The 23,261-nt window shown below is 49.8% G+C and overlaps 1 protein-coding gene across 1 annotated transcript; it reads left to right on the forward strand.

Annotated features, from left to right (window-relative positions):
• Positions 1-949: 949 nt before the first annotated feature.
• MELTF (melanotransferrin) lies at positions 950-18,212 on the forward strand. Its single transcript, XM_029285000.1, has 16 exons — positions 950-998; positions 2,591-2,745; positions 3,330-3,429; positions 4,460-4,642; positions 4,844-5,000; positions 5,167-5,234; positions 6,612-6,787; positions 8,564-8,744; positions 9,320-9,471; positions 10,686-10,782; positions 13,464-13,658; positions 14,724-14,880; positions 15,783-15,850; positions 15,928-16,115; positions 17,783-17,981; positions 18,199-18,212. Exons 1-16 carry the CDS (start codon positions 950-952, stop codon positions 18,210-18,212), a joined length of 2,139 nt encoding a protein of 712 aa, XP_029140833.1.
• The last annotated feature ends 5,049 nt before the right edge of the window (positions 18,213-23,261 follow it).

Genomic DNA, 23,261 nt, shown 5'->3' on the forward strand with positions numbered 1-23,261 from the left:
GCAAGTGCAGTTAAACCCAAAATATCTGTTGCTAAGTGAGACATTTGTTAAGTGAATTTTGCAACCTTTTTTGCCACAGTTGTTAAGTGAATTACTGCGGTTGTTAAGTTAGTAACATGGTTGTTAAGCGAATCTGGCTTCCCCATTGACTGTTCTTGTCAGAAAGTCACACAAGGGGATCCCGTGACCCATCGGGACGCTTGGCAAGCAGCATGAAAACAAGTCGCTCGGCCATGAATTTTGTTCACGTGACCATGGGTGTAATGCAACCGTCATAAGTGTGAAAAACAGTCATAAGTTATATAAGTGAAGGACTGCCTGTATCTTGGGTTGTTGCCTTTGTTCCTGTTATAGTTCCTTCTTCATTTTTTTTGGGGGGGGGGAGTTGATTTGTTGGTTTTTAACGTTAACTGCCCCAAGTGGTGAGAACATCCGTGGGTGGCCAAATGGTTTATGTCATAAAAGTAGATAGATGTCCCTGAGATCAGCTGCTGTCCAATCGGGACTCGGGCTGGCTCTGTTGCTGCCAGAGGGGAGACCCTGGCCTGACCTCAGCTCGACTTCCTTCGAGTCCCCCCCCCAAGAACCGTTTCCTCCCTCCGTTTCCACGCTCCCTTCCCTGTGAGAAGAGCGAGGTGGGCTTTTGTGCCCTGTTCCCTGGCTGGCTGCTCTGGTCCTCCTTGCTGAGAGAGCCGCTATTCTTTCCAACCATGAGGTGGTAGTCCTGGGCAGGCCATACTCCTCCTTTTCCAGGCATTGCCTACGTGGGGGGGGGGGGGGCTGGAGGACACATTTATGAACCTTGGCAGTTATTAACTTCTCCAGGCACAGAGCCTCCAGCCTGTGTCCTAAGAGGGAGGGGCCAGGAGGAGGACCAGGGCTGTGGAAGGGGCCAGAGTCCTCCGTTGGCTGGCAGGGCCGGAGAGAGAGGAGACGCAGGGCTTCCGCCATGAGGCCCCCGACGGGCTTTCTTGCCCTTCTGCTTTGCTTCCCCACAGGTAGGAGGACGCTTTTCTTGGTCATGGTGGATTCAGGAGATGCTTCTGGTGCAACCTCTAGAGAAACCCCAGCCGTCTAACTTTCCCCATGCGCAGAGATGTTCCCCTTCCAGCTTGCAACAGCACCAGTTACTCTTGTATTTATCGGTGGGATTTTTGTGGGCTCATGCATTATTACTAATTGCTAACCCTTGTTATAATTTGAAGAAGAGGGGGGGGGAAATATTTGTGAAAGTATATTCCAGTAGGTTCAGGACTTTCTTTCCTTTGCTTTCTGGACAATACAGAGATGCAGACCAAGACAAAATTGCAGGCTTGTTTAATAAGAACTGCTTTGCTGCCTCCTGTTGCCCTCCGGATCATTGCAAGCGCTCGTGGGAAACCGTCTTCTCCCACCACCAGGGCTGCTCCGAATGTGAACCGGGCTTCTTCCTTACAGTGTGGTTGAAACCTTATAAAGCTGGGAAGAGGAGGAGGAGGCAGCAGCCTGTCCAAAGAGCAAAAACTGCCCCTGCTTTGGCAAAGACGCGGATTGCAATCTGCGCCTTTTCTTGGGCACAATGGCCAGAACGGCAGAACTGCAGAGAAGGGGCCTCTGGTGGAAAGAGGAGAGCAGGGTCTCCCCTCTGGCAGCCACAGCCGATGGGCACCGGAATCCGCCTTGGGTGGGAAAATCGGCCACCCAGAGCAAGGCTTGGGCAGGTTTTGGCTTCTTTCTCTGGTCGCCAAGCGTAGCCGAGGGGGTTTCTTGGTGGTTACTGAGACGGTTAACACACCAAGCGTTGCTCTCCCTTTATGCTTCTGCTCAGGCGGGTCTTCCAGCGATTCTGTTAGCCAGAAAAGTTTTAATCCAACCCAGGTAACTAAACAAAAAAACACCTTGCCTGTCCAAGTATCCAGTGAGGTGAGTCTAGTCTGAACTAACCGTTAGGAGGCTCACGACAGTGTTTCTGCTATCTTGCTGGTCTGAGTTCAGGCAGTTTGGATGTGGGCAGTGCCCAAATCCAATCAAAATCAAATCAATAAATAGAAGAAGTCAGCTAATGGGAAAGACTAGTGTGCAATCCAGAGGGATGGTTATGATGCACTTCAGTAGGTATTTTCGGCATAAATCTATTCACTGTAGTGACTTTAGTTATATTTGGAAAAGTTATTTTTCAATTTATTTATCCAATGTATATGGCCTTAACAAGTGACCCAGAGCAGCAAACAAAGTTACAATTAGAAAAGCAATTATACAGACTGCAAAAGTTAAACTACACAGTGGCCGAGCAGCTTCCACCCAAATCGCTAGCATAACTAAGAAGCAGGTCCCTGTGTAACCCTGAGGTCCCAAGCCCAGGCCAGAACCAGGTCTTCAGGGCCTTACGGAAGACCAGCAGGGTCAGGCCACCCTGATGTCCAGAAGCAGAATCTTCCAGAACTGCCCTTTTGCATGCCCTTCCTTCCTTCCTGGATTGGATGGGTAGAAACAACTGGAATTTGCAATCACAGTTTACGAGAGCACTTGATTCTGGGCTGCCTGCTATTTCAGCCAGGAATTCTGAACTGCTCTTTGCACGGGTGTGTATTTGGGTGTATGTTCTTTTCAGCTGCGACATTGAGCCTGCTGCGCTGGTGCGCAGTCTCTGACCAAGAGTTGGCCAAGTGTAGCGACATGAGCAAGGCCTTTTCCAGAGCAAACATCTCCCCTGAACTGGCCTGTGTCAATGGTGGCTCAGTGATCGACTGCGTCTCTAGGATTAATGTAAGTGTGAAATATTTGCTTCTGGATCTGTCAGAGGAAGGGAGGGCAGTGTGAACGGTGTATTGCAGGGGCCCCCAACCTGTGGGCTGTGGCCCACTACCGGGCCGTGGCCTAATTGCCACTGGGCTGAGGGAGTGGCTGGCTGGTGCTTGCTCATCTAGGACCCGACTCGCGCGAGCAGTGCTGTGAGTGTCAGTGGCCTTTGTGGCCCACTCGCGTGAACATCGTTGCAGGCACTCGCGGTCCCAGTCATGCGAGTCTCATCGCTGGAGTCCTCTGTCCCACTTGCACGAGTCTCATTGCGGGCGCCTGTGGCCCCATTCACGTCGCTGTGAATGTCGCGGGTGCTCATGCACGCACGTGCACACACACACACGTGTGCCTGCCCCTCCCACAAAATCATTCCCTCTTTCCCCGAAAGGTTGGGGAACTCTGGTGTATTGGACCTTCACGTTAAGCAGGGCAAAGCTTTTGGGAAATGGTCTGGCCACACCACCCTTGGCTGCCCATCTCCTAAGAAGGCTTCTTGTGGCAGCTGCCAGGCGGCCTCCGTCCTTATCAGGAAGTTCTCTTTTTGCATGCAGCGGAATTTGGCCGATGCAGCCACTGTGGACGGGGGCATCCTTTACCAGGCTGGGAAGGAGCACGGTCTGAAACCAGTCGTGGCTGAGGCCTATGGCCAAGGTAAATGGGTGAGAGGGGCAGCAGGGCAAGACTCAGTGGCTGCCTATTAAATAGCCATCATAAAGCTTCTCCTTTGGACCAAAGAAGAGGCCACAAGACCAGTGACCACCTCTTTGTCTTCTGCCTCTCATGGATTTTGTAGAATTACCGATACTATTTTGCACTTGAGGAACTGGAAGTGAAAGAAAAGACACTGTTCCAAATCGGACCAGCGGAGGAAACGACTCTAGCACACTGCATGTGTTGAGGGCAAAAAGCTCAGCCAGAATGCAGTGTGCAAAGCACTGATAAATCTGCATCTGTTTTCATTGTCTGCAAAGTACTTAGCAAAAGCCTTATTGGCCTCTTGTTCTCCTTTGACGCTTTTTGGACTAAGCAATGAAATTTGATGCAGCTCTTTGGATTTTAGAGCAGTTGGGTTCATTGGGGCATCAGCCGCTCCTCTACAAATAATAATGGTGATAATGATGATGATGATGACGCCACCGCCAATGGTGTTCAAGTGGTGCTCCAGTTGTTTTTCCAGTTGTTTTGCAATTCCAAAGCAACTGGAGCACCACTTGGACACCATCATCGGCATTGACAAATTCGCCATTAGTCAATTGCAAAAGGCGGCCTTACTAGGAACTGCTTCCATCCTGCGACGATATCTGTAATACCATCAAACATCCACATCTGCCTATCCCAGGTCCTTGGGAAGGACTCGACAGGTAGATAAAAATGCCAAATCCAGTCTGAACATCTGGCAGATTGTGCGATGATCAATAATAATAATAATAATAAGAATAATAATCATCATTTCTCCTCCTCTTCCTTAAAAAATAAAATATTTCATTCTGCTGTATGTGATAGAAGCGTATTATTTCCCAGACCAAGGAGGGCCGAGGGGCTTGTCTCCCTGCTACGGGCAGAATGCTATCGCTGCATGTGGGGGGGTTGCCTTCACCCGGCACTCCTCCCCGTTCACTTCACTCCTTGTGAACGCAGCAGAGAGAAGCTGGACTAAGTGGCCTTCCCGTTGCCTCTCTAGACCTTGGCACCTCCTACTACGCAGTGGCAGTGGTGAAGACCAGCTCCAGCCTGACCATCAACCATCTGAGAGGGGCCAAGACCTGTCATACAGGGATCAACCGAACAGCTGGCTGGAACATCCCGGTGGGCTTCCTCCTTGATAGCGGCCGAATGCCCATGATGGGTTGCAGTGTCACCCAAGGTAAGTCCTGTCCAGGTCGTGGGAGGCCTGCTGGGTCCACAAAAGGACTTTATCCCCCATGGTCCTTTTCCTTGGGGCAAGCAGGGAGGCAGGATGGAGGAGGATGTTGCAGCTGAAGATGCAGCCCCTCTTCTCTTTCTCCTCCTCTTTCTCTTCCTCTTCCTCTTCCTCCTCCTCCTCCTCCTCCTCCTCCTCTTTCAGCTGTCAGTGACTATTTCAACGCCAGCTGTGTCCCTGGGGCAACTGCTGTTGGGGACCCTGCCTCCCTCTGCGAACTCTGCATGGGAGACTCTGCTGGGCAGAGCAAGTGTGAGATGAGCTCCAAAGAGGGATATTATGACTACTTGGGTGCCTTCAGGTATCTGGGGAGGGGATGCTCTTTTCCCTGGAAAAGCCACAGGGGGAGGGGAGGGGGATGCCCTATTGCTGCAGAACCCTGCTGCAGGCCAAGATGGGGTCTTGGGGGCCCTCTGGGTGGGAAGTGCCGAGGGTCTGTGGCCAACGACGGCTGGTGCTCCCCACAGGTGCCTGGCGGATGGGCCAGGAGAGGTGGCCTTTGTCAAGCATACAACAGTGACCGAAGCCATGGAAGGTGAGCCATTCCACAGGGGGAGGAATTCCCTGATCTGAGTTGGACTGCCCTCTCGTCCTGCTTCACCCCCGCCCCGCTTTTGGCCCAGAAAAGACCAAATTGAGTGGGTCTGCTTTTCTTTGTTACCTGTTAGCATTTTGCATTCTTCACCGAACTCTTAGTATACCAATTCTTTTTCTTTTGAGCATATTTCTATCATACCCATCCCTTTTGTTGTGGTTGTTGTTTTAAGTGTCTTTCCCCTCCTGCAGCTTAGTCCGAGTGTTTGTGTTCCTGACATCACCACCAGGCTAGTACGCCCCCCCCCCCCGCTGCTTCTCCTTCTTTACACTCCCCATATCCCGTCTTCGCTTTGCTTTCAGGTCTCCTATGCAAAAGGGTCCTTGTCCAGTGTCTTCTCCTACCTCTCCCTCTCCCTTACTCAGATTGCGTTCTAATTGTGCTTTCAGTGTCTCCTTCTTTAGGAAGTCCTGCTCATCAGCTTCTCTTGCTGTGAGCTGTTATGTATCAGCATCGCACGTTTATAAAATTCTGCTTTTCTAATGTCAAAGGTTTGCTTTTGGCCAAATTTTCTTTTTTAGGTTGCCCTAAATAAAATATCCAACATTCCACAATCCTGTCAATTCCCAGTCAAGCCTTCCCTGCCCAGAAAAGGCTCTCTCCAATCCTCTCGGCCTTACTCAGAGGGGAAAGTGGTCAGGAATTTGCAGGAGGCAAGAGGAATTTGGGCAGAGCGTGTCTCCCATCCTCCTCCTCAGTTCAGAGGGTCCAAAGTGTGGCTGGGTGGGTGGGTGGGTGGGAAGCGAGAGGACTCCAGCCAGGGCAGGCCTGGGTCACACTCTTATTCTCCCAGTTGGCAGGGGGGAGGGGCGCGAGGGCAATCTGCTCTCCCAGAAATTTACCCCTAACTGCAGGTTGGGTTAGGTGGGCACATCTTTGAACGTCAATTATCAGAACAGACACAGCGTCCTCTGGATAATCCTTGGGTAGGTGATATAGCATGTTAACAGGATGTGAACCCAGGAATTATGGTTTGTAAACCTGGGTTTAGCAAGTTAGTGTGAAACAACATTGAAATGTAAAAGTTCAGCTATTTTGTCAGTCATAAGATGCTTCCTAAAATTATAAATTAAAAAAGGAACAGCCATTTTTAAATGGCATATATTTACTTTTCTTACTGTTTCACCATTTTAAAATAAACCTAATTTATGTTCTGGGCCCTCTTGGAATGACCCGTCTCTGCCCAGATGCTTCACAGTGTCAGCAGCCCCTCCCAAATGCCCAGCCTAGAGCTCTGCTCTGGGGTCCGCCTGGGGTGGGGGAGGAAGGGGGGAGGAGAGGCCAATCTCTCCTTCCAGGCCAATGCTCTCCTTCCAGGCCAAGCTCAGCCTTCCTGGACCTTGGAGGACTTCCAGCTTCTCTGCCAGGACGGGAGCCGGGCGGCAGTCAGCGAGTGGCGGACCTGTCACCTGGCACGGGTCCCTGCTCATGCCGTGATCACCCGGCAGGACGTGGAAGGCAGCCTCATCTTTAAAGTGCTGGATCAAGGACAGGTGAGCTTCCCAGGCTCCGTAGAGGATGGTCTTGTCTTTGCGTGTTGCTGCTTGCGAGCCCGCTAGAGTTTGAGCGACTGAAGCAACAGGCGTGTGCGTTTCATGATGCTGTCTTACTGAGCTCCCGTCTCCTCGAAGCAAATTCAGCAGGTGGTGGTCTCGGTGCTGAAGCGGTTCCTCTGCCACAGCTGTGCCTTTCACAGCTGCAGGGCTGCCCGACATCCACGGGCCGAGCAGGGGCCTCGTGCCAGGGCAGTTGCAGCTCAGGGCTGGCAGAGGGGAGACGCTGCCAAGTGGGCAGGACCCATTAATGGCACCACGCAGGGCCATGATGAGGGAGGCTCCCAGCTGGGTTTTTAAAGGAAAGAGGCCTCCTTTGCCTTTTCCAGTCTAGTCGGCATATACTGTAAAGTTCTTGGGTGCTCTTGGCAGAAAAGTCCAAGGGCCCTTCGGAAGGTTTGCTCTCTCCTTGCCAGTGCCCCATGTGGGCGGCTCAGGGCTCCTGCCGGAGCACCAGTGGGAGGCCGTGGCCACCAAAGCTTTTGGCCAGCTGTGCTCTTCCTCCTGCCCTGGCTGTCCTCTGGTTAAGACCCCCCCCCCCGAGGGCTCCAGGTAGACTCTCCCTGGAGGTGGCCCTGAAACCCCTGCTGGCCGCGGCACAGGAGGCAACGGCCCGGCACAACCGAAGATCCTGGTGACCGTAAAGGCCTCTAACCAGGCTCAGCTCCTGGTTCCCTTTTAGTCTGCCCACCATGCTCCAGCCAGGAGTGGAGGGGATGCAGGTTCCCACCCTGGGAGACGCAGAGCATGGCCTCCCCATGGAATAGCTTGCTCTCCACATGTCACGAATGATTTAGGAAGGTGGTGAACATTGGTGCTCAAGTAGACAGGCAGAGATTTATGGGTATCCTCAGGGCTTTTTTTCTCATAGAACGCCCAGAACGGAGTTCCGGCACCTTTTCTTTTTTTTTTTTACAAAAAAAGCACTGGGTATCCTGATTTATAGTTGTTTAATGGGTTGTTGTTCTTATGTATAATGTTAAGTGATGAAAATTTATTTTCAAATGCTTGGAAATAAATAACAACATGTCATGAAACCTTGTGCTGCCAGAAATTCCACAATGTGATCGGGTGGGAGCTTGGAGGCAGTAATTGGCCCATCCTTTAAGTTAAGTAGGTCCCTCTGTGAGGGAGATGGGCAGTTTCTAAATGTGATAAATAAATAAAATAAAAATAAATAAAGGACCTTCTCCTTAGGCATTTCTAGGCTGGATTCTTATCCCACTTTTCCCCCAAGAGATCTGACTTCCGTGGGGATTTTCCTCCGTTACATCCCCACACGGATCAGTGTGTCCGGTCCAAAGTTACCTAGGAAGTGTCAGGCTGAGTCTGGCTTTGACCTGGATCGCGATGGTCCCAGTCCAGCAGGCGCATCCCTGCAGCCTCCTGGCTTCTCCTCCCGTGCTTTGGCTTACTCACCCCCCCCACCCCCCCCCAGGGAGAGGGCCGCATCCTCCTGGCTTTGGCTCTTCGGCCGAGCTCTGAGGAAGGAAAGTCCTGCCACTCGGCTCTCGGATCTCGGAGGAGGAGGAGCGAGAGAGGGCAGCTGCTAGAGGTGGCCTGGGCAGGTAAAGCTTTCGGGTTTCATCTGACATTCAGGTCAGGCCCTTTTCAACTTGTCAGAGAAGGGCAGATCTGAAGCCCCTTTGTGGGCTTGTCTTCAGGAATCCAGAGGTTTTCCCAAGGCAGATGTGCTTTTTTCTCTCCGTGCTACAGCGAAGTTTCAGTGGTGGAAACTCCAGCTTCCAGATGTTTGACTCTGCAGTCTATGGAGGGAAAAATCTTCTCTTTAAAGACTCTACCGTAGAGCTGGTTCCCATTACGGAACAGACCTACCAGGCTTGGTTGGGAGATGAATACCTGCGTGCCATGCGAGGCTTGGATTGTGATCCTAAAAGTATGTCTTGCAAGTTGCCTTTATAACAAAAAAAAATGTCTTCCTGGTTCTGAAAGGGAGATTTGTCTCTTATTCACTAAGAGAGTATTCTAAGATCTTTTCCAGGGACTTTCCCATAAGGATCTCCTAGTTCTCTTTTTCTGGATGCCCCGAGGCTGTTTTTACATCATCAGGATATTTAGGGATTTCAGATTTTGGACCTTACTGAATATCTCACTGTTTGCCAGGCAGAGAAGCAATGACTTGGTTTTCTTGGTTACCACAGTGCCCTGGTAACTTATAGGGCCTTAAACTGTTTAATGTTTTTAACATTTGTATTGTTTGTAAGGCTGTTGGGTTTCTTTATTTTTTGGTCCTGCTTATGAGTTAATTGGAAGCTGTCCTGAGTCACAAATGTGAGATGGATAGCTATATAAATTGAATAAATAAATAAATAAAATGCTAGACCAGCTTTGTCCAGGGGATAGAACTCAGGGTTTGTCTCCATTGGCCTGGGAAGCCGATGGGAGCCGTTGTTTCCGCATTGAAAGAAGCCCGCGTGGGACCCCGGTGAGGCTCTTCCTCTTCCGATGCAGGGGTGCCAGGATTCCTGCGCTGGTGCGTCTTCTCAACGGAGGAAATCTGGAAATGCAGCAAGATGGCTGCCGCCTTTAAGAGCCGGAATCTGAAGCCAGAAATCCAGTGTGTTTCAGCCCAGAGTCCAGAGCAGTGCATGGAACGCATTCAGGTGAGAGTTATTTATTTTATTTATATTTCAAATTTATTGGCCACCAATCTTACTACAGGGTAACTCTGGGTGGCTTACAATATTAAAAATAAAACTGTATAAATAGAATGCTACAAAACTGTAGAAATCCAAAATACGATAGCTAAAAGATGGGGAGGGAGGGAGTAGGATGAATCGGGGGGGGGGAGTGGACCTTATATTATAAGCCAGCTTCCAGGGGAAGCCCCCCCTTACCCACCCACCCCATTGCAGCCCCAAGCCAACTGGCAGAGCAGGAGGTCTTTGGGCTCTTGCGGAGAAGGAGAGAAGCATGAGAACGAAAGGCCAAATAACCCCACTAGGGCAGACTTTCTAGGTGGTTATTCTGTCCTGCCTATGGGTAAAGCTGCCTTGCTGAAGGTGTTACGGTCCTGCCACGCCTGCTTCTTGATCTGACCTCCCTCCAAAGACTGGCACAGGAAGGGTGGCTGTGGGGGAGTAAAGTTTCTGGAGTTTATTTGTCCTCCATGGCCTCTCCAGGCTCCCTGCTGGCAGGACTCTTTGCCCTCCGCCACTCCCGACAAAGCTTAATCCCTTCGGAGGGTGAGGCTGGCTGGGGAATCGGAGAAGCTTGGCTGGGTGGCCCCTTCCGTCTCCCTTGGGCTTCTTTGGCCGGGAGTGGGACAACCCTCCACAGCCAACTCTCTGCAGAACAATTTAACAATTCTATTTAATTATTTAAAATAAATAAAAAATTATTTTAATTTTTGTCAATCACATTTCATTCTGTCCCTCCTTTTGCATCCTTTCTTTAATGATTCTATTCCACCGTTTCTTTGTTATTAGTGTAATTTTTGTCCAGCAATGAGTTGTCCTGTGGCGAGTTGTCTGTGGCGAGTTGGTTGTGGCCAGCTGGCCACGGTGAATTATCGTAGTCCCCTCCTGCCTGCCCACTGGGAGGCTCGGGCTGGTCCCTTGGCACTGCGGTGGCACACGGGACTGACCCTGGGAGGAAGCCCTGCAGACTGGAGAACCGTCAGGACTCACAGTTTGTGCGACTTGTCTAGACTATCTGGCGGGGCTAACAGCCAGAACAACTTTGTTCTGGCCCTCACCGGCTGGCCGGCCACAGTGGCCGGATTGAATGGGCTGCCTGTGGGGGGAGAGAAAGGGGCCCTCAGGAGGCAGCCAGGCCTTGAAGGGGAACATTCCGATCTCTCCGAACTTCCTTTCAGAAAAGAGACATTGATGCTGTGGTTCTGGCTGGAAAGGATGTTTACGTAGCCGGGAAGACCTATGGCCTGGTGCCGGCTGCTGCAGAGCACTACGCAGGTAAGAACACACAGGGGCTTTGTGTGCCAGCCGTTCTGCAGATGTTTGTGGACTCACCAGGAGTCCGCCAGGAAGTGGAAATATTGCAGAAAGTCTTGGACAAAAGCGATCCTCTTAGGACCTTTTGGATGCCCCACAGCAAAGGCCCCACTGAGCAGATGCCACCAGCGTTTTGCTTCGCTCCCACCATCTTTCTTAGACGCCCCACCGAGCTCTCTGGCTGAGGTCGGCTCCATTAATCCTGTGTCCCTGCTCGCTCTCCCCTTCCGGCTCCTGCTTGTGCTGCCCCTTTGATCTCACAAAAGAAAAATGGAAGAAGAAAGACGGCTTCTGGGCATGCGATTACGCCAGTTCTGTTGCAAGCTTCTTCTCCTGTCTCTTTTTTTCCTCTGCAACTAGTAGCCTGCATTAACAAATCTCACGGAGGGTGCAGTTAACAGAAATTATTGGAATAAAGCAAATAATTTAGGTTTAATATTGAAGCATCATTTCGAATTGAGGGTAATTTTCCTTTCCAGATGACAGCAGATGGCAGCAGATGAACAGTCCGATTTTCACTTGGTAACCAAAGAGAGAAGCCATCCATAGCTGGCTCTCCATCGCTGCTAGAGGAGATCCCAAAAGCGACTTGGGGATAACTGTGGCCTGGATGACTGAGAATCTCCATAGACATTTGCTAGAGGAGATGCAGAAAGAACCCGTTGCCTCAAGCATGGATGCTCTCAGCCAGTTAGATATTTGAGTATATTAGCGCTGTGAATGTCTGTGGAGATTCTGAGTCATCCAGGTGACTCGTCCCAAAGGTGCTTTTTTTCACGCGGCAACTGGACTTTCTTGTTTTTCTTTGAAGACGTTTCGCTTTTCATCCAAGAAGCTTCTTCAGCTCTGATCGGATGGTGGGGAATAGCAGGATTTATACTCCTTGCAGACAGCTGGTCATCTGCATTCTTTTAGCGGGTAGTGGTGTGAATCTACACCTGAGGTGCATTCTTATAGAAGACTTAACTACTCCCTTTCATTTGGTTGGCCTTTGAAGGTTCAAGGGTTAGTGATGGTGAGATGCGGATGTTATCTGAGTAGGTAAGGCTGGTTTGGAGGACTGTAAGCTTAAGACACACTTTCACCTTAAAACTCCCACAACTTCACCAAAAAGGGCCTAAGTTTCAGCCATTTCAGGGGCACCTGCTTGTTTAAAACGCATAAAATGCTTTCCAACTTATGTTCCTCAAAACAGCTCTTGCTTGCTGCATATTCCAAGTTGGTCCTGAAACGGAAAAAACAGCGCATTGATCGGTGTGCATCGGTTGCTCCATTCTGAAATGTTGTGGGATGTGCCAGCTCCGGCCTAAAACATATAGTAGTAGTAGTAGTAGTAGTAGTAGTAGTAGTAGTAGTAGTAGTAGTAGTAGTAGTAGTAGTAGTAGTAATAATAATAATAATAATAATAATAATAATAATAATAATAATAATAATAAAGTTGGAAGGGACCTTGGAGGTCATCTAGTCCAACCCCCTGCTCAGGCAGGTAACCCTATACCATTTCAGACAAATGGCTGTCCAGTCTCTTCTTAAAAACTTCCAGTGTTGGAGCATTCACCGCTTCTGGAGGCAAGACGTTCCACCGATTAAATGTTCTAACTGTCAGGAAATTTCTCCTTAGTTCTAGGTTGCTTCTCTCCTTGATGAGTTTCCATCCGTTGCTTCTTGTCCTGCCTTCAGGGGCTTTGGAGAAGAGCTTGTCTCCCTCTTCTTTGGGGCAGCCCCTGAGAGATTGGAACGCTGCTATCATGTCCCCCCTCGTCCTTCTCTTCGTTAAACTAGACAGACCCAATTCCAGCAACCGTTCCTTGTATGTTTTAGCCTCCAGTCCCCTGGTCATCTTTGTTGCTCTTCTCTGTACTCTTTCTAGAGTCTCAACATCTTTTTTACATCTTGGTGATATTGGTTCATTGGAGCTACGTAAGCCTTTCCTAAGAAAGTTGAACTTGAAAAACTCCAAAAGAATGTACCTGCTGATCCAGGAGAAGCACAGTCCCAGACAGGACAAAAACTGAACCCAGTTTCAACAGGCAGCACATCCCTTCTCTTGACGGGGTGTCAGCTTAACTTAACAACCTTCGGCTAGAATCACAGAACAACAGAGTTGGAAGGGACCTTGACCGGGTTCTAGTGCCCAGGGCAGGAAACCTCCTCAGACCATCCCAGGCAAATTCAACTTTGGCTTGAAAACCTCTAGTATTGGCACCCCCGTGGCTTCAGGAGATAGGCTGTTCTACTGCTTAATACCACTCTTCTTTATTTTGTGCTTTTCTCTCTCTCTCTCTCTCTCTCTCTCTCTCTCTCTCTCTCTCTCTCTCTCTCTCCTGTGATAGCTGTTGCGTCTTAGGCTGAACATAGCCTAGTTTACGGTACCTTCCAGACCCCACCATATTTGACCAAGATGACAAGGAATGGTTCAGCTCATCCCTTGTCATCACATTTTCCCCATGCACGAGGGGTGGTGGTGGTGATCCTGTATTCTTTTACTGAGCTTGGAGCCTTCTGCTATGTGCAAAATATACCCAGTGAGTGGCCCTAGAGCACCCCTCTGAAGCCTTCGTTGAGGCACCCTTGGAGGCAGGGTCGTAGAATGGGACACCTTCAGGCTTGCTTTACTCTCTCCTCCTCTTCCCTGTATGCAGAGGGAGATACCGTGAGCACCTACTATGCGGTGGCAGTGGTGAAGCGAGCAACGTCTGACGTCTTCACCATCCATCAGTTGCAGCAGAAAAGGTCCTGCCACACCGGCTATGGGCGGATGGCCGGCTGGAACATACCCATCGGCCTGCTGTTGCGAAAGGGGTTCATTCAGCCCCAGGAATGCGACCTTCTCAAAGGTAAAGGGGGAGGGGTGACTGAAGACTGATAGGGCCCAAGCAAAAGCTCACAAGAACTGAGACAATCCTGGCAAAAGATCGGGAACAACTGAATAAGGAACAATCCAAAATTAGGCAACAAACCTTGTGAACTAAGAGCTGTTACGCCCAGGGATAACTTGGGTCTTGATGCAATTGCAGAGAGATGGTTCAGGGATTCCAATGTTCAGGGGTATGGGTACACAAGGCTGCATACTGTACAGAAAAGGCAGAATAGAAAAGAGTGTGTGTGTGGGGTTGCCCTTTATGTGAAGAAGGGCATGAAAAGCAACCCTAATTCAGAAAACTCATGGTCCACTCGTGAAGCCATCTCGGGGGCAACTGTTCTCTACATAAGACACGCAGTTGGGGGGGGAAAAGAATCCCCCAGCAGAGTATACAGTGTTGAGGGCTCCATGTTAGACAGAACCATAGTAGAAGAGGATTTAGGGTGCTCACAAGCAGAGGACGGCGACCCGAGTGTGGCCAGGCAATTGTGAAGGCAAACGAAATTCTGGGATGCATCCCGAGAGGGGATTCCCAGCAGGAAGAAGGAGGCCCCAATCCCTCCAGGGAGGAATTTAGTCAGGCCTCATTTGGAACACGTGTCTCCAGTTCTGGGGACGTCACTGAAGATCACTGATAAGGCAGAGCAAGTGCAGAGACGGGCAACAAAAATGGCACACTCTCTGAGGGGCAAAACGTTATCAGGAGAGATGGAAGGAAATGAACATTGTACGCCTGTACCTCTGGAGGACAGAAAGGAAAGGATGGGGGGCCATGATTGAAACATTTAAATATATTAAGGCTGTGAATAAGATTCTAGAAGACAGCATTTTCAATACTGAGCAAAAATCAAGAATATAGGGGTATAACCTCAGACTGACAGGAGGGAAGTTCAAAAGTCATGTGAGAAAGGATAACTTCAGAAAAGGAGTCGTGGAAGCTGGGAACCAACGTCCAGCGGCGACTGTGGGTCGATCTTCAGTGGTTCTCCTCAACAGTCGCCCTCACGGGCTCTCCCTGGCTCTGCTCTTCCGGTTTCAGCGGTGAGTGGCTTCTTCTCCGCCAGCTGCATTCCGACAGCCGAGAAGGAGGGCTACCCTGCCAACCTCTGTGAGCTCTGCATTGGGGACAGCCAAGGGAATTTCAGGTGCAACGCCAGCAGCCGGGAGACGTATTACGGCTACACGGGAGCCTTCAGGTAACCAGGCCAAGCGGCTTCTCTCCCACTTTTAGGAAGGAGCAAGCTTCACGCCTGTAGTCTGGACTAAGCCACTCGTGCCTGTCTGTCTGTCTGTCTGTCTGTCTGTCTGAGTGGTACTTCGGCATGGCCAGTACCAGGACGGAGAAGTGCTGAGTTTTATCTGCATTTGGGTGTCAAAAATATGTAGACGTTGCCTATTAAAAAAATAAGGAGGAGACAAAACATTCTCAGCATCAGCTAGCTTTGTCTAGGGCAGCGGTTCTCAACCTGTGGGTCGGGACCCCATTTGGGGTTGATCGACCATTTCACGGGGGTCGCCAAGCAAGGCTGTCCGCCATTTTTTTCCCCTTTTCCGGCGGGTGCCTTACCTCCCTTGGGCTGGGCCAGCTGGTGGTCGGCCTGCTCCGTCTCTGCCGCTTGCCAGCTACGCCTCGGCCGGCGCAGGGGGCGGAACCACACATGCGCGGCGCTCCCGGGCAGGGAAAGTCCTTGACCGGTTGGGTAGTCCTCGACTTACGACCGGTTTAGTCCTCGACTTACGACCGGTTGGGGGTTGCGGCATTAAAAAGGTTGAGAACCACTGGTCTAGGGCTTACTTTTTCAGCTGTGGGAGCAGTGCCTCTTGTACTCTGGCTACCATCTCTCCCCCCCCCAGCCCCCCAGCCCCCCAGCCCAGCTATCACCAGTCACCATGGTTGGGAGAGAGGAGAGAGCCAGCTTCCCTCTTCCCTGGAATAAATGGAAGCATTGTTTTGCAGAGAGGAGACAAGCAGGGTGCAGGGGCTGCTCTTGGGGCCCCTGGTTGCTCTGCAAGGCACCCTTCTGTGGGAGGCCCAGCCTAGCAGCACGCTTGCCTCCCCACACCAGAATGGCTAACAGGATTAATGTCCTCTTTGCAGATGCTTAGCAGAGGGTCATGGTGACGTGGCTTTTGTCAAGCACAGTTCAGTCTTCGAAAACACCGATGGTAGGTGGGCTCTTTTCTCACATGGCTGTGTTGATTGTCATGTCCGAAATGCTTCAGCCTCTCTTTCCTTCTTTCAGGGCACAATACTGATGCTTGGGCCTCAAGGCTTCGGTCTGGCGATTTCCAGCTCTTGTGCCCAAACGGTGCCCGTGCTGAAGTTCCCCAGTTTGCTCATTGTCATTGGGGCCAAGTGCCTCCTCGTGCCATTATGGTCCACCCAGACACCAGTGCCCTGGTTGTGTACGGGCTTCTGCGTAAGGCTCAGGTAGGCTTAGTCCGAGAAGTGGGGGGGGAGAGCCTGCTGCCTTTGAGCTGCTCCTCGTTTGCATGATGGGGCGATTAGCTTTTCTCCATTACTTTTTAGGAGGGTTCCAGTCTGGCTGGGTGAGTCTGCCATCACTAAGCAGGCTGGGAATACAAGACGAGGGACTTTACCACTAGATATTTATTATTATGAGGGACTTTACCACTAGCTTGTTATTGTTATTTTTAATAATATTATTTAATATATTTAATATTTAATATAATTTATTGTAATAAATAAAAAGCTAGTGATATTATCATTATTACCACTAGCTTTTTATTTATTATTATTTATTATGCTGTAGTTTCCTACATATTATAGGAAATAAAAATTAATCGGCTGGATTTCTACAATATGCTAACAAAACAAGGAAAAAAACATTGAAACAATCTAGCTGTGCTTCCTGTGCGAATGCAGCCAGCACTTTAGCAGACCCAGTTAAGCACGTTGAGTAAACATAATAGGCAAACTGAACTGTAGCTGTGGTAATGTCATTTTCGAACGATCATGTGGAATAGTTCCTCTATTCTGAGCCATTCAATTGTGTTTTGTCTAGATGTAATCCTGAGATGCAGAAAAAAAAATAGAATACTGTAAAAAAGAGTAAAGAGAATTCAAGGGATTTGAATTAAGTCCTAGAAGGAGAGATCCATGGAAGTGGATGTTTGAGAAGACTAAGAGAGGAGATCAGAACCTATTCTTTGCTATGTCATGTGCAACACCGGGGGGGTGTTGGGATTATGGGGCTGGAACAGCCTGTTCAAGGGCACTCTGGGGCTAGCATGGCTCTCTTGCAGCTCAACCTGCTTCCCAAGGTTGCTGCTGTAAGAATAAAGAAAGATCCACGTGTAAGTTGTCGCCTTGAGCCCCTGGAGAAATGGCAAGATAGAAATGCACGTACAATGGTCTTAGAGTGCAGGATACGGAACAATGGACTTAAGCCACAGGTTACCTGTTAGGATGGAAAGTTAGATCAAAGTCTTAAAAGTGAACAAAGGAAGAACAATTCCTTTCCTCCCCCATTATATAAAACACGTTTCTGGAACCAAAGTCCGTAACATAGGCAACACAGATATACTTCTTGGACAAGGGTTGTAAAAAAAAAAGCTTCTTTGTTCTTGATACACACAGCATTTATATGGGGAAGTGCAGGAACATGAAAGCTAGCCACATCACTGAGAAAGCCAGGCTGCCAGTCCCAGGGCCGGAGGGTCACCCCTGCACAGTCTGGAAGGAATCGGTTAGTGGACAGACAGGCTGCCTCCTCCTTACATCTACAGAGGCTCCTCTTTATCCAAGATGTTGGGTTTATCACGCCTGTTAATGGAGATTTCTTTCCCCACATACCACTGCAGCAACAGAATCAGAGGAGACAAAAACCATGGGGTATTTATTTGTATAGGCATAGCACACAATGTGGATACTGAATTTTCTGAGCCCAGTTTAGGGTTTGACACGCTTGGATGCTCATGCTCCCCGATGGCTGAAGCTGCCTGGGATCCGGACCAGCCTGGCTGCTCCCTTTTCTCCGAAGGGAAGAGGGCCTGGACAGGGTCCCCAGCAGCTCCTGGCAGAGAATGACCGTGGGCAGAGGGCTGTCAGAAAAAACTCTTGGGCTTAACTTTCAGGATTTCTTTGGTGATGACAACAACCCGAATGGATTTAAAATGTTCAGTTCATCAGAATTCCAAAAGCAGGATTTAATCTTCAAGGATTCCACAGTTGAAATTGTGCCAGTGGGAGAGAGAAGAACATTCGAGTCCTGGCTGGGGCAGCCGTTCCTGGACTCTTTAGAAGGCCTGGAATCCTCCCAGTGTTCAAGAGCTGGTGAGACCTTTGTGCTGTGGGACAGCCCCCCCCCCGCTCCATTTCCCGTTAACAAGGAAAAAGAAATTATTTAAGTAACAACTGCTAGGAAGACCCTTAAGTGTCTGGGCTGGTAATGTAGAGGACCTCCATTCCATTTATGGAAAGCCAGTCTAGAGACGAAAAATGACCCACATGCCTCTCTGAATGATTCAGGCCAGTCTCTTATTTCTTTCAGCTTTTAAGGACTGAATGTGTGGGGTATATGTGAGTTATACACGTAGGTAGTAAATAGTAGGGCTTACGTTTCACATGCAGCCAGTATTCCGTTCTGTTGCAACCATCTGCAATTAACAGATGCAGCAGAAGCCACGTACACGCCCAACTGCTTTCAATGTGGAAACCCACTTGGTCAAATCAAAATCAGCCATCCCGGGGTGAACTTCATAAATTCAGTCTGTAAGTTCAGTCTAGATTGCTGAGTCACTCAGGCTGACTCCATAAATTCAGTCTAGATTGCTAATATTTGTATGTTTTTATTATTGTTACACTCCAGCTTCCAAGCCTCCGAATGCGATTTTCCTGATGACAATTCTGACTCTTGCAACAATTTCCACTTTGTGAGCCACAGCTCAGGGGCAAAAGTACAAAACACAACCACAAGACTTAAAAATCTAAGCAATCCTCATGGAATCAATCAACGATTGTGGAATATTTAATTTTCCTCCCTGACTAGCCTAAATACTGTGGCATTCTAATTGACAAGCCAGCTTTTTAACCATGACGTATTGAGCAAATCATAGTGACCTTCTTTGCCCAAAATGCTGAGACATCATGGATGGACTTGGACATCATGTAAAATGAAGAGCACTGAAGCCAGATTGTGTGGTAGCGGGTGTGAATCAGGGCCTGCTCTAAACTGCCTTTTCATGACAACTGTCTCATTTGGGAGTCCGGGGCTTTTTTTCTTGGCTGTGTTAATCCGGAATTCATTACGGTATGCAATTCTCTTTGCTCTGGAACACAATAATTAATGTGCATGTTAAGTGACAGGAGATTCTTGTGGACTAGAAAGCATGAAGAGTACAAAGAGCAGATACCAATGGAGGAGAAGCGCAGACAGACCAGCACGGATGATCTTTCTGCCAATACTGCTTTGGCCATACCTGTGGCTCCACCAAAGACAAAAAGGCTGGAAATGCTCCCCCTGCGGCCGTAGGATCCGACCTCAGCAGATAAAACAGGCTGATTGCAGGACAGACTGTTTTTGATGTGGCCCATTCAATAGTCTTACTTGCTCATAGGAGCTGTAAAAGCCTCAGTGTGTTTTGTAGATGTGAGATAGAAATATTTTTAAATTAAAAAAATACTACCTTTAAATATAACAAAAGAAAAAGAATAACAACCAATAGGAAATTAAATAATATGGGAACTAAAAAAAAATAGGGTTAAAAAATAAACAGAAAAAAGAAAAGCTATGCATTTGTATCGTGGAGCTGGGTCAATTGGAGTCAGGCTGTATCCAAGTAGAATAAAATAAATACATAAATAAATCAATTTTAATTAAATTAAACGATCGCATAAAATTGTATCAATCAGTTTTCCATCTCACTGGTAGAAGCTCAATTTGTGAATAGAGTATGCATGTCTTTCATCTGGCTATTAAATTACATGTACTACGGAAGTCTTTCCACCGGAATAAAACAATTCTCCTAACTCACGACTGCACACACTCCATTCTCCATTTGATAGTTTCCAAATTTTCAGAATATTATTTAGCATCATGTTCCACCTTTGAGCCCTCCTTTCTTTCTCAACCCCTGTTTTCAATGTTCCAAATTATGTCCCTTCTGTTATGCTTCCAACGAAGGCTGAAATCTCAGCTTCGCTCCACGTGCTCAGGAACACCCAGCAGACTGAAAATGTGTGGAACTGGATCACTCTCATTATTTCAAACGACTTGAAAGTTTCCCTTGTCAATAGTAACCCTTCTGGTCAGGCAGGAGATCCTATACCCTTCCAGACGAGTGACTGTCCAGTCTCTTCTTTAAAATCTCCAGCCCACGACTTCTGGAGGCAACTGGTTGATTGTTCTTACTGTCAGGAAATTAATCCTTAGTTCTAGGTTGCTTCTTTCTTTGGTCAGTTTCCATCCGTTGCTTGGGCGGTCGCCTGCTTTTGAACGGCTGAGTTGGCAGGAACAGGAGCATGTGATGAGAGCCCACCCCATTCGGCAGCAGCAACCGGGTCTTGGACACAAGCCTGCCTGTCACCCTATCAGCATCCTAACCTCATGGATCACCACGCCCCTGCAGATTTAGCTTACCCAGCACAATCCACCCAATTTTAAACTACAATATTATAGGTGTCTGGTAAAAACCATGACAGTGGCACCACTGGTCAAGTAAGATCCACTGTATATGCATCAAAACTTGCAGAACATAATTTTATCTTGTGAATGATGACAGGTGCATATGACGTTGCCTGCACCCAAATGCTGCTGTATGCCTAGTTAGTGATCCATTCATTGTTCTTGCTGATTCAGTGGCCACATTTGCTTAACTGACACATATGGGCCAATTAATTATCTAGCACATACTTAGGCACAACGGCGTCGGGGTCTTTTTTTAATGGTTTAATATCTTCGTCAAATTCTGTCTATTTAGTCAGGTCCCACTTTATTATTAAAGTAACAATAATTAAAAACATGGTACGAACAGAGGCGATTAGACTTCCAATTCAGGCAATTTTCAGGCAAAATTTCATGGGCCTCTTGGGTGCTTAATTCCTCCCAGCCCTTTAGGGCTTCCTTTCTTCGGAGGATCTCGCTCGCTTTACGGTTCTATCCATCGAACGTCGCTTCTCGCATCTCTCGTGGAAACGCTGCCGGCTCCGATTAAAAGGCAAACCGGCTTCGCCCCCCCCCCTTCCCCGGTTCCAATGCGGCGACGGCGTTTCTGCAGCGCTTAAAGTCCGCTCGAGGAGCCCGAGAAGCTCGCGGGCGCTTTTAGGATCCAGATCCGCTCCGGGTTCAGGATCGCGTCCCCATCCGGAGAAAAGGGGAGGGTGAACCCGCTGCTGCACTGAGAGCCGCCCGGTCTGCCCAGCAGGAGCCTCGCCGGGCGGCCTTCCGGGCGCAAACCCGGGCCTGCTGTCCGCAGCCCTCCGCCGCAGGGGGACGCCGGGGGCTCTCACCGGGGAGGGGCGGGGGGCGCGGCCCCCTCCGCAACGGTCCTGCCCCCGCGCCGTCTCCCACGCGGAGGGGGGGTCCTTCCTTCGCCGTCGCCGTCGCCGTCGCCCGGGGGTGGGAGGGAGGAGAGGCTCAGCTTGGCCCGCAGGGAGGGGGGGGAGGTCCGTCCCCCTGTCTCCGCCGGGAGGGTCCCGCGGGGGTGGGGGGGCGCCAGGGGGGCCGCGCGCGAACCGCTCCGGCTCCAGAGGGGGGGGGAAGCAAACGACGCCGAATCCGGCAGCCCCGCCTCTCCACAGTTTCTACAGAAAGCGGGGGGGGCTCACGGGCTCCGCCCCTTCTTCGACCCGGGGGCGCGAGGGGCCCACCCGGCGTCCTTGGCGCGCGCCGCTTCCTCCTTCAGCTCGCGCAGGAAGGTTTCGCGCAGGCGCAGTCCGCGCGTGAGGGCCGCAGCCGTGAGGCGCGCCGCTGCCCGGATGGGCCGCGCCTCGGCCAGCCGGTCCAGGAACCGAGGGTCGTTCAGCAGGGCGAAGAGCAGCCGGCGCAGCACCATCGTCGCCCGCGGGGCCGCCTTCCGCGAACTTTTCTTGCCTGAGGCGTCCCGCCGGCAGGCCGTGCGCGCTGCTGTGTCCCCGGGCTGCGGGGCTGGCGTGGGCGGAGTAGCAGAAGCAAAGACCACCCCGCCCAGTTCTGTAAGGGTGACCTTCCAAGTATGGCCGACTTCCTGTCTGCCACTTCCCAGTATTTCCCGACTTCCTGTCTCCGTATGCCAGCGGCACAGCACCGGTGGTGATGGTGACGCCCCCCCAGCGGTTGGGAGGCCGGATGTTTTTGCACTCTCTTCGATTTCGGCTTTGGGAAAACGAGGGGCCCGAATGAGGAACATAGAGCTTCTATCCAAGAAGCTTCTTCAGCTCTGACCAGATGGTGGGGAATGGAAGGATTTATACTCCTTACAGACAGCTGGTCATGTTGAGGCCACCTGGAGGTTTGTCTGTATCCTCAGGGTCACCTGAGTGGTGCAAATGGGGGTGGAGCCTTCTTGGAACTTCTTGGAAAGAGGAGTCAAAGAGGCCATCTATGTCAAAATTGAACAGCCCTCTCTCAACAAGAGGGGAAGGGATACAACACCATCTATTTCCATTCTACAACACAGTCCTTTCAACAGCTCCAACAAGGCTCCACACCCATTTGCACCACTCAGGTGATATATATCAGATATACCAGCGACAAGGGGTCCAAATTTGGGTACGCTGATGATTTGGCCATAAAAGTGCAAGGAAAACAGACTGAGATGGCAAATATTTTACTGTGGTTTTAATCTAGGTGAAATGTTAATACAGGTGGTCCTTGACTTACAACAGGTTGTTTAGTGATCATTTAAATTTACAATGACAGTGAAAAATATGACTTCCTCATGATCATGTGATCAAAATTCAGATTGCTTGGCAACTGGTTCATATTTATGACGGTTACCGTGTCCCTCCTGAAAAAGCACCTTTAGTTCAACAACTTGGTTTTTCCCTGCCACCTTTGTCCAAAGTGAGACAGGATTAGGAAGGGCAGGAGATTTCTTCCCGTTCTCTCCATATCGTCGGAAACAGCCTGCCCACTGCCCAGGTATGCAAGAAGGAAAAGTGGGTCTCTCAGGCAACATGAGACTTGAGTCTTTGCAGAGTCTGGCTTGCAATTTTGCTGACCTCCCCCTTTCACAGCCGCATTCACTGATGTAGCAGCCCTGTGGGCCAGGCAGAAGGGCAGGAGCAGTGGATAAAGGAGGTTCTGCTCCCGGGATTTCCTGGCTAGAGCGCCCACCGGATGGGTGACCTGCCCTGCTGTGGCTGTTAAGAAGGAACTCAGAAAAACAGACAAGTTGTCCTTGAGGATTTTTTTTTGTTTTTTGCCAGTTTCGGTGAGGTTAAGGCTTTTCCTTTTAAGAGATAGGGATGGAAATTGAGTAAGGTTGGGAGCCAACTAAAAGCCGCAAGAGGCAGCGGGAAACCCGGTGGGAGGTTGTGATTCGCCACCACTCTAAATATTGCAGCTTTGGTGGGGAATAGCAGGAGGGACCTTTCAAAGGGCCTTCCCATGAGCAGAGCTTGGCAGTCTACAGG

This window comes from Protobothrops mucrosquamatus, unplaced genomic scaffold (genome assembly GCF_001527695.2).
Source record: "Protobothrops mucrosquamatus isolate PMUCROS unplaced genomic scaffold, P.Mucros_1.0 scaffold1167, whole genome shotgun sequence".
Classification (NCBI taxonomy): domain Eukaryota; kingdom Metazoa; phylum Chordata; class Lepidosauria; order Squamata; family Viperidae; genus Protobothrops; species Protobothrops mucrosquamatus.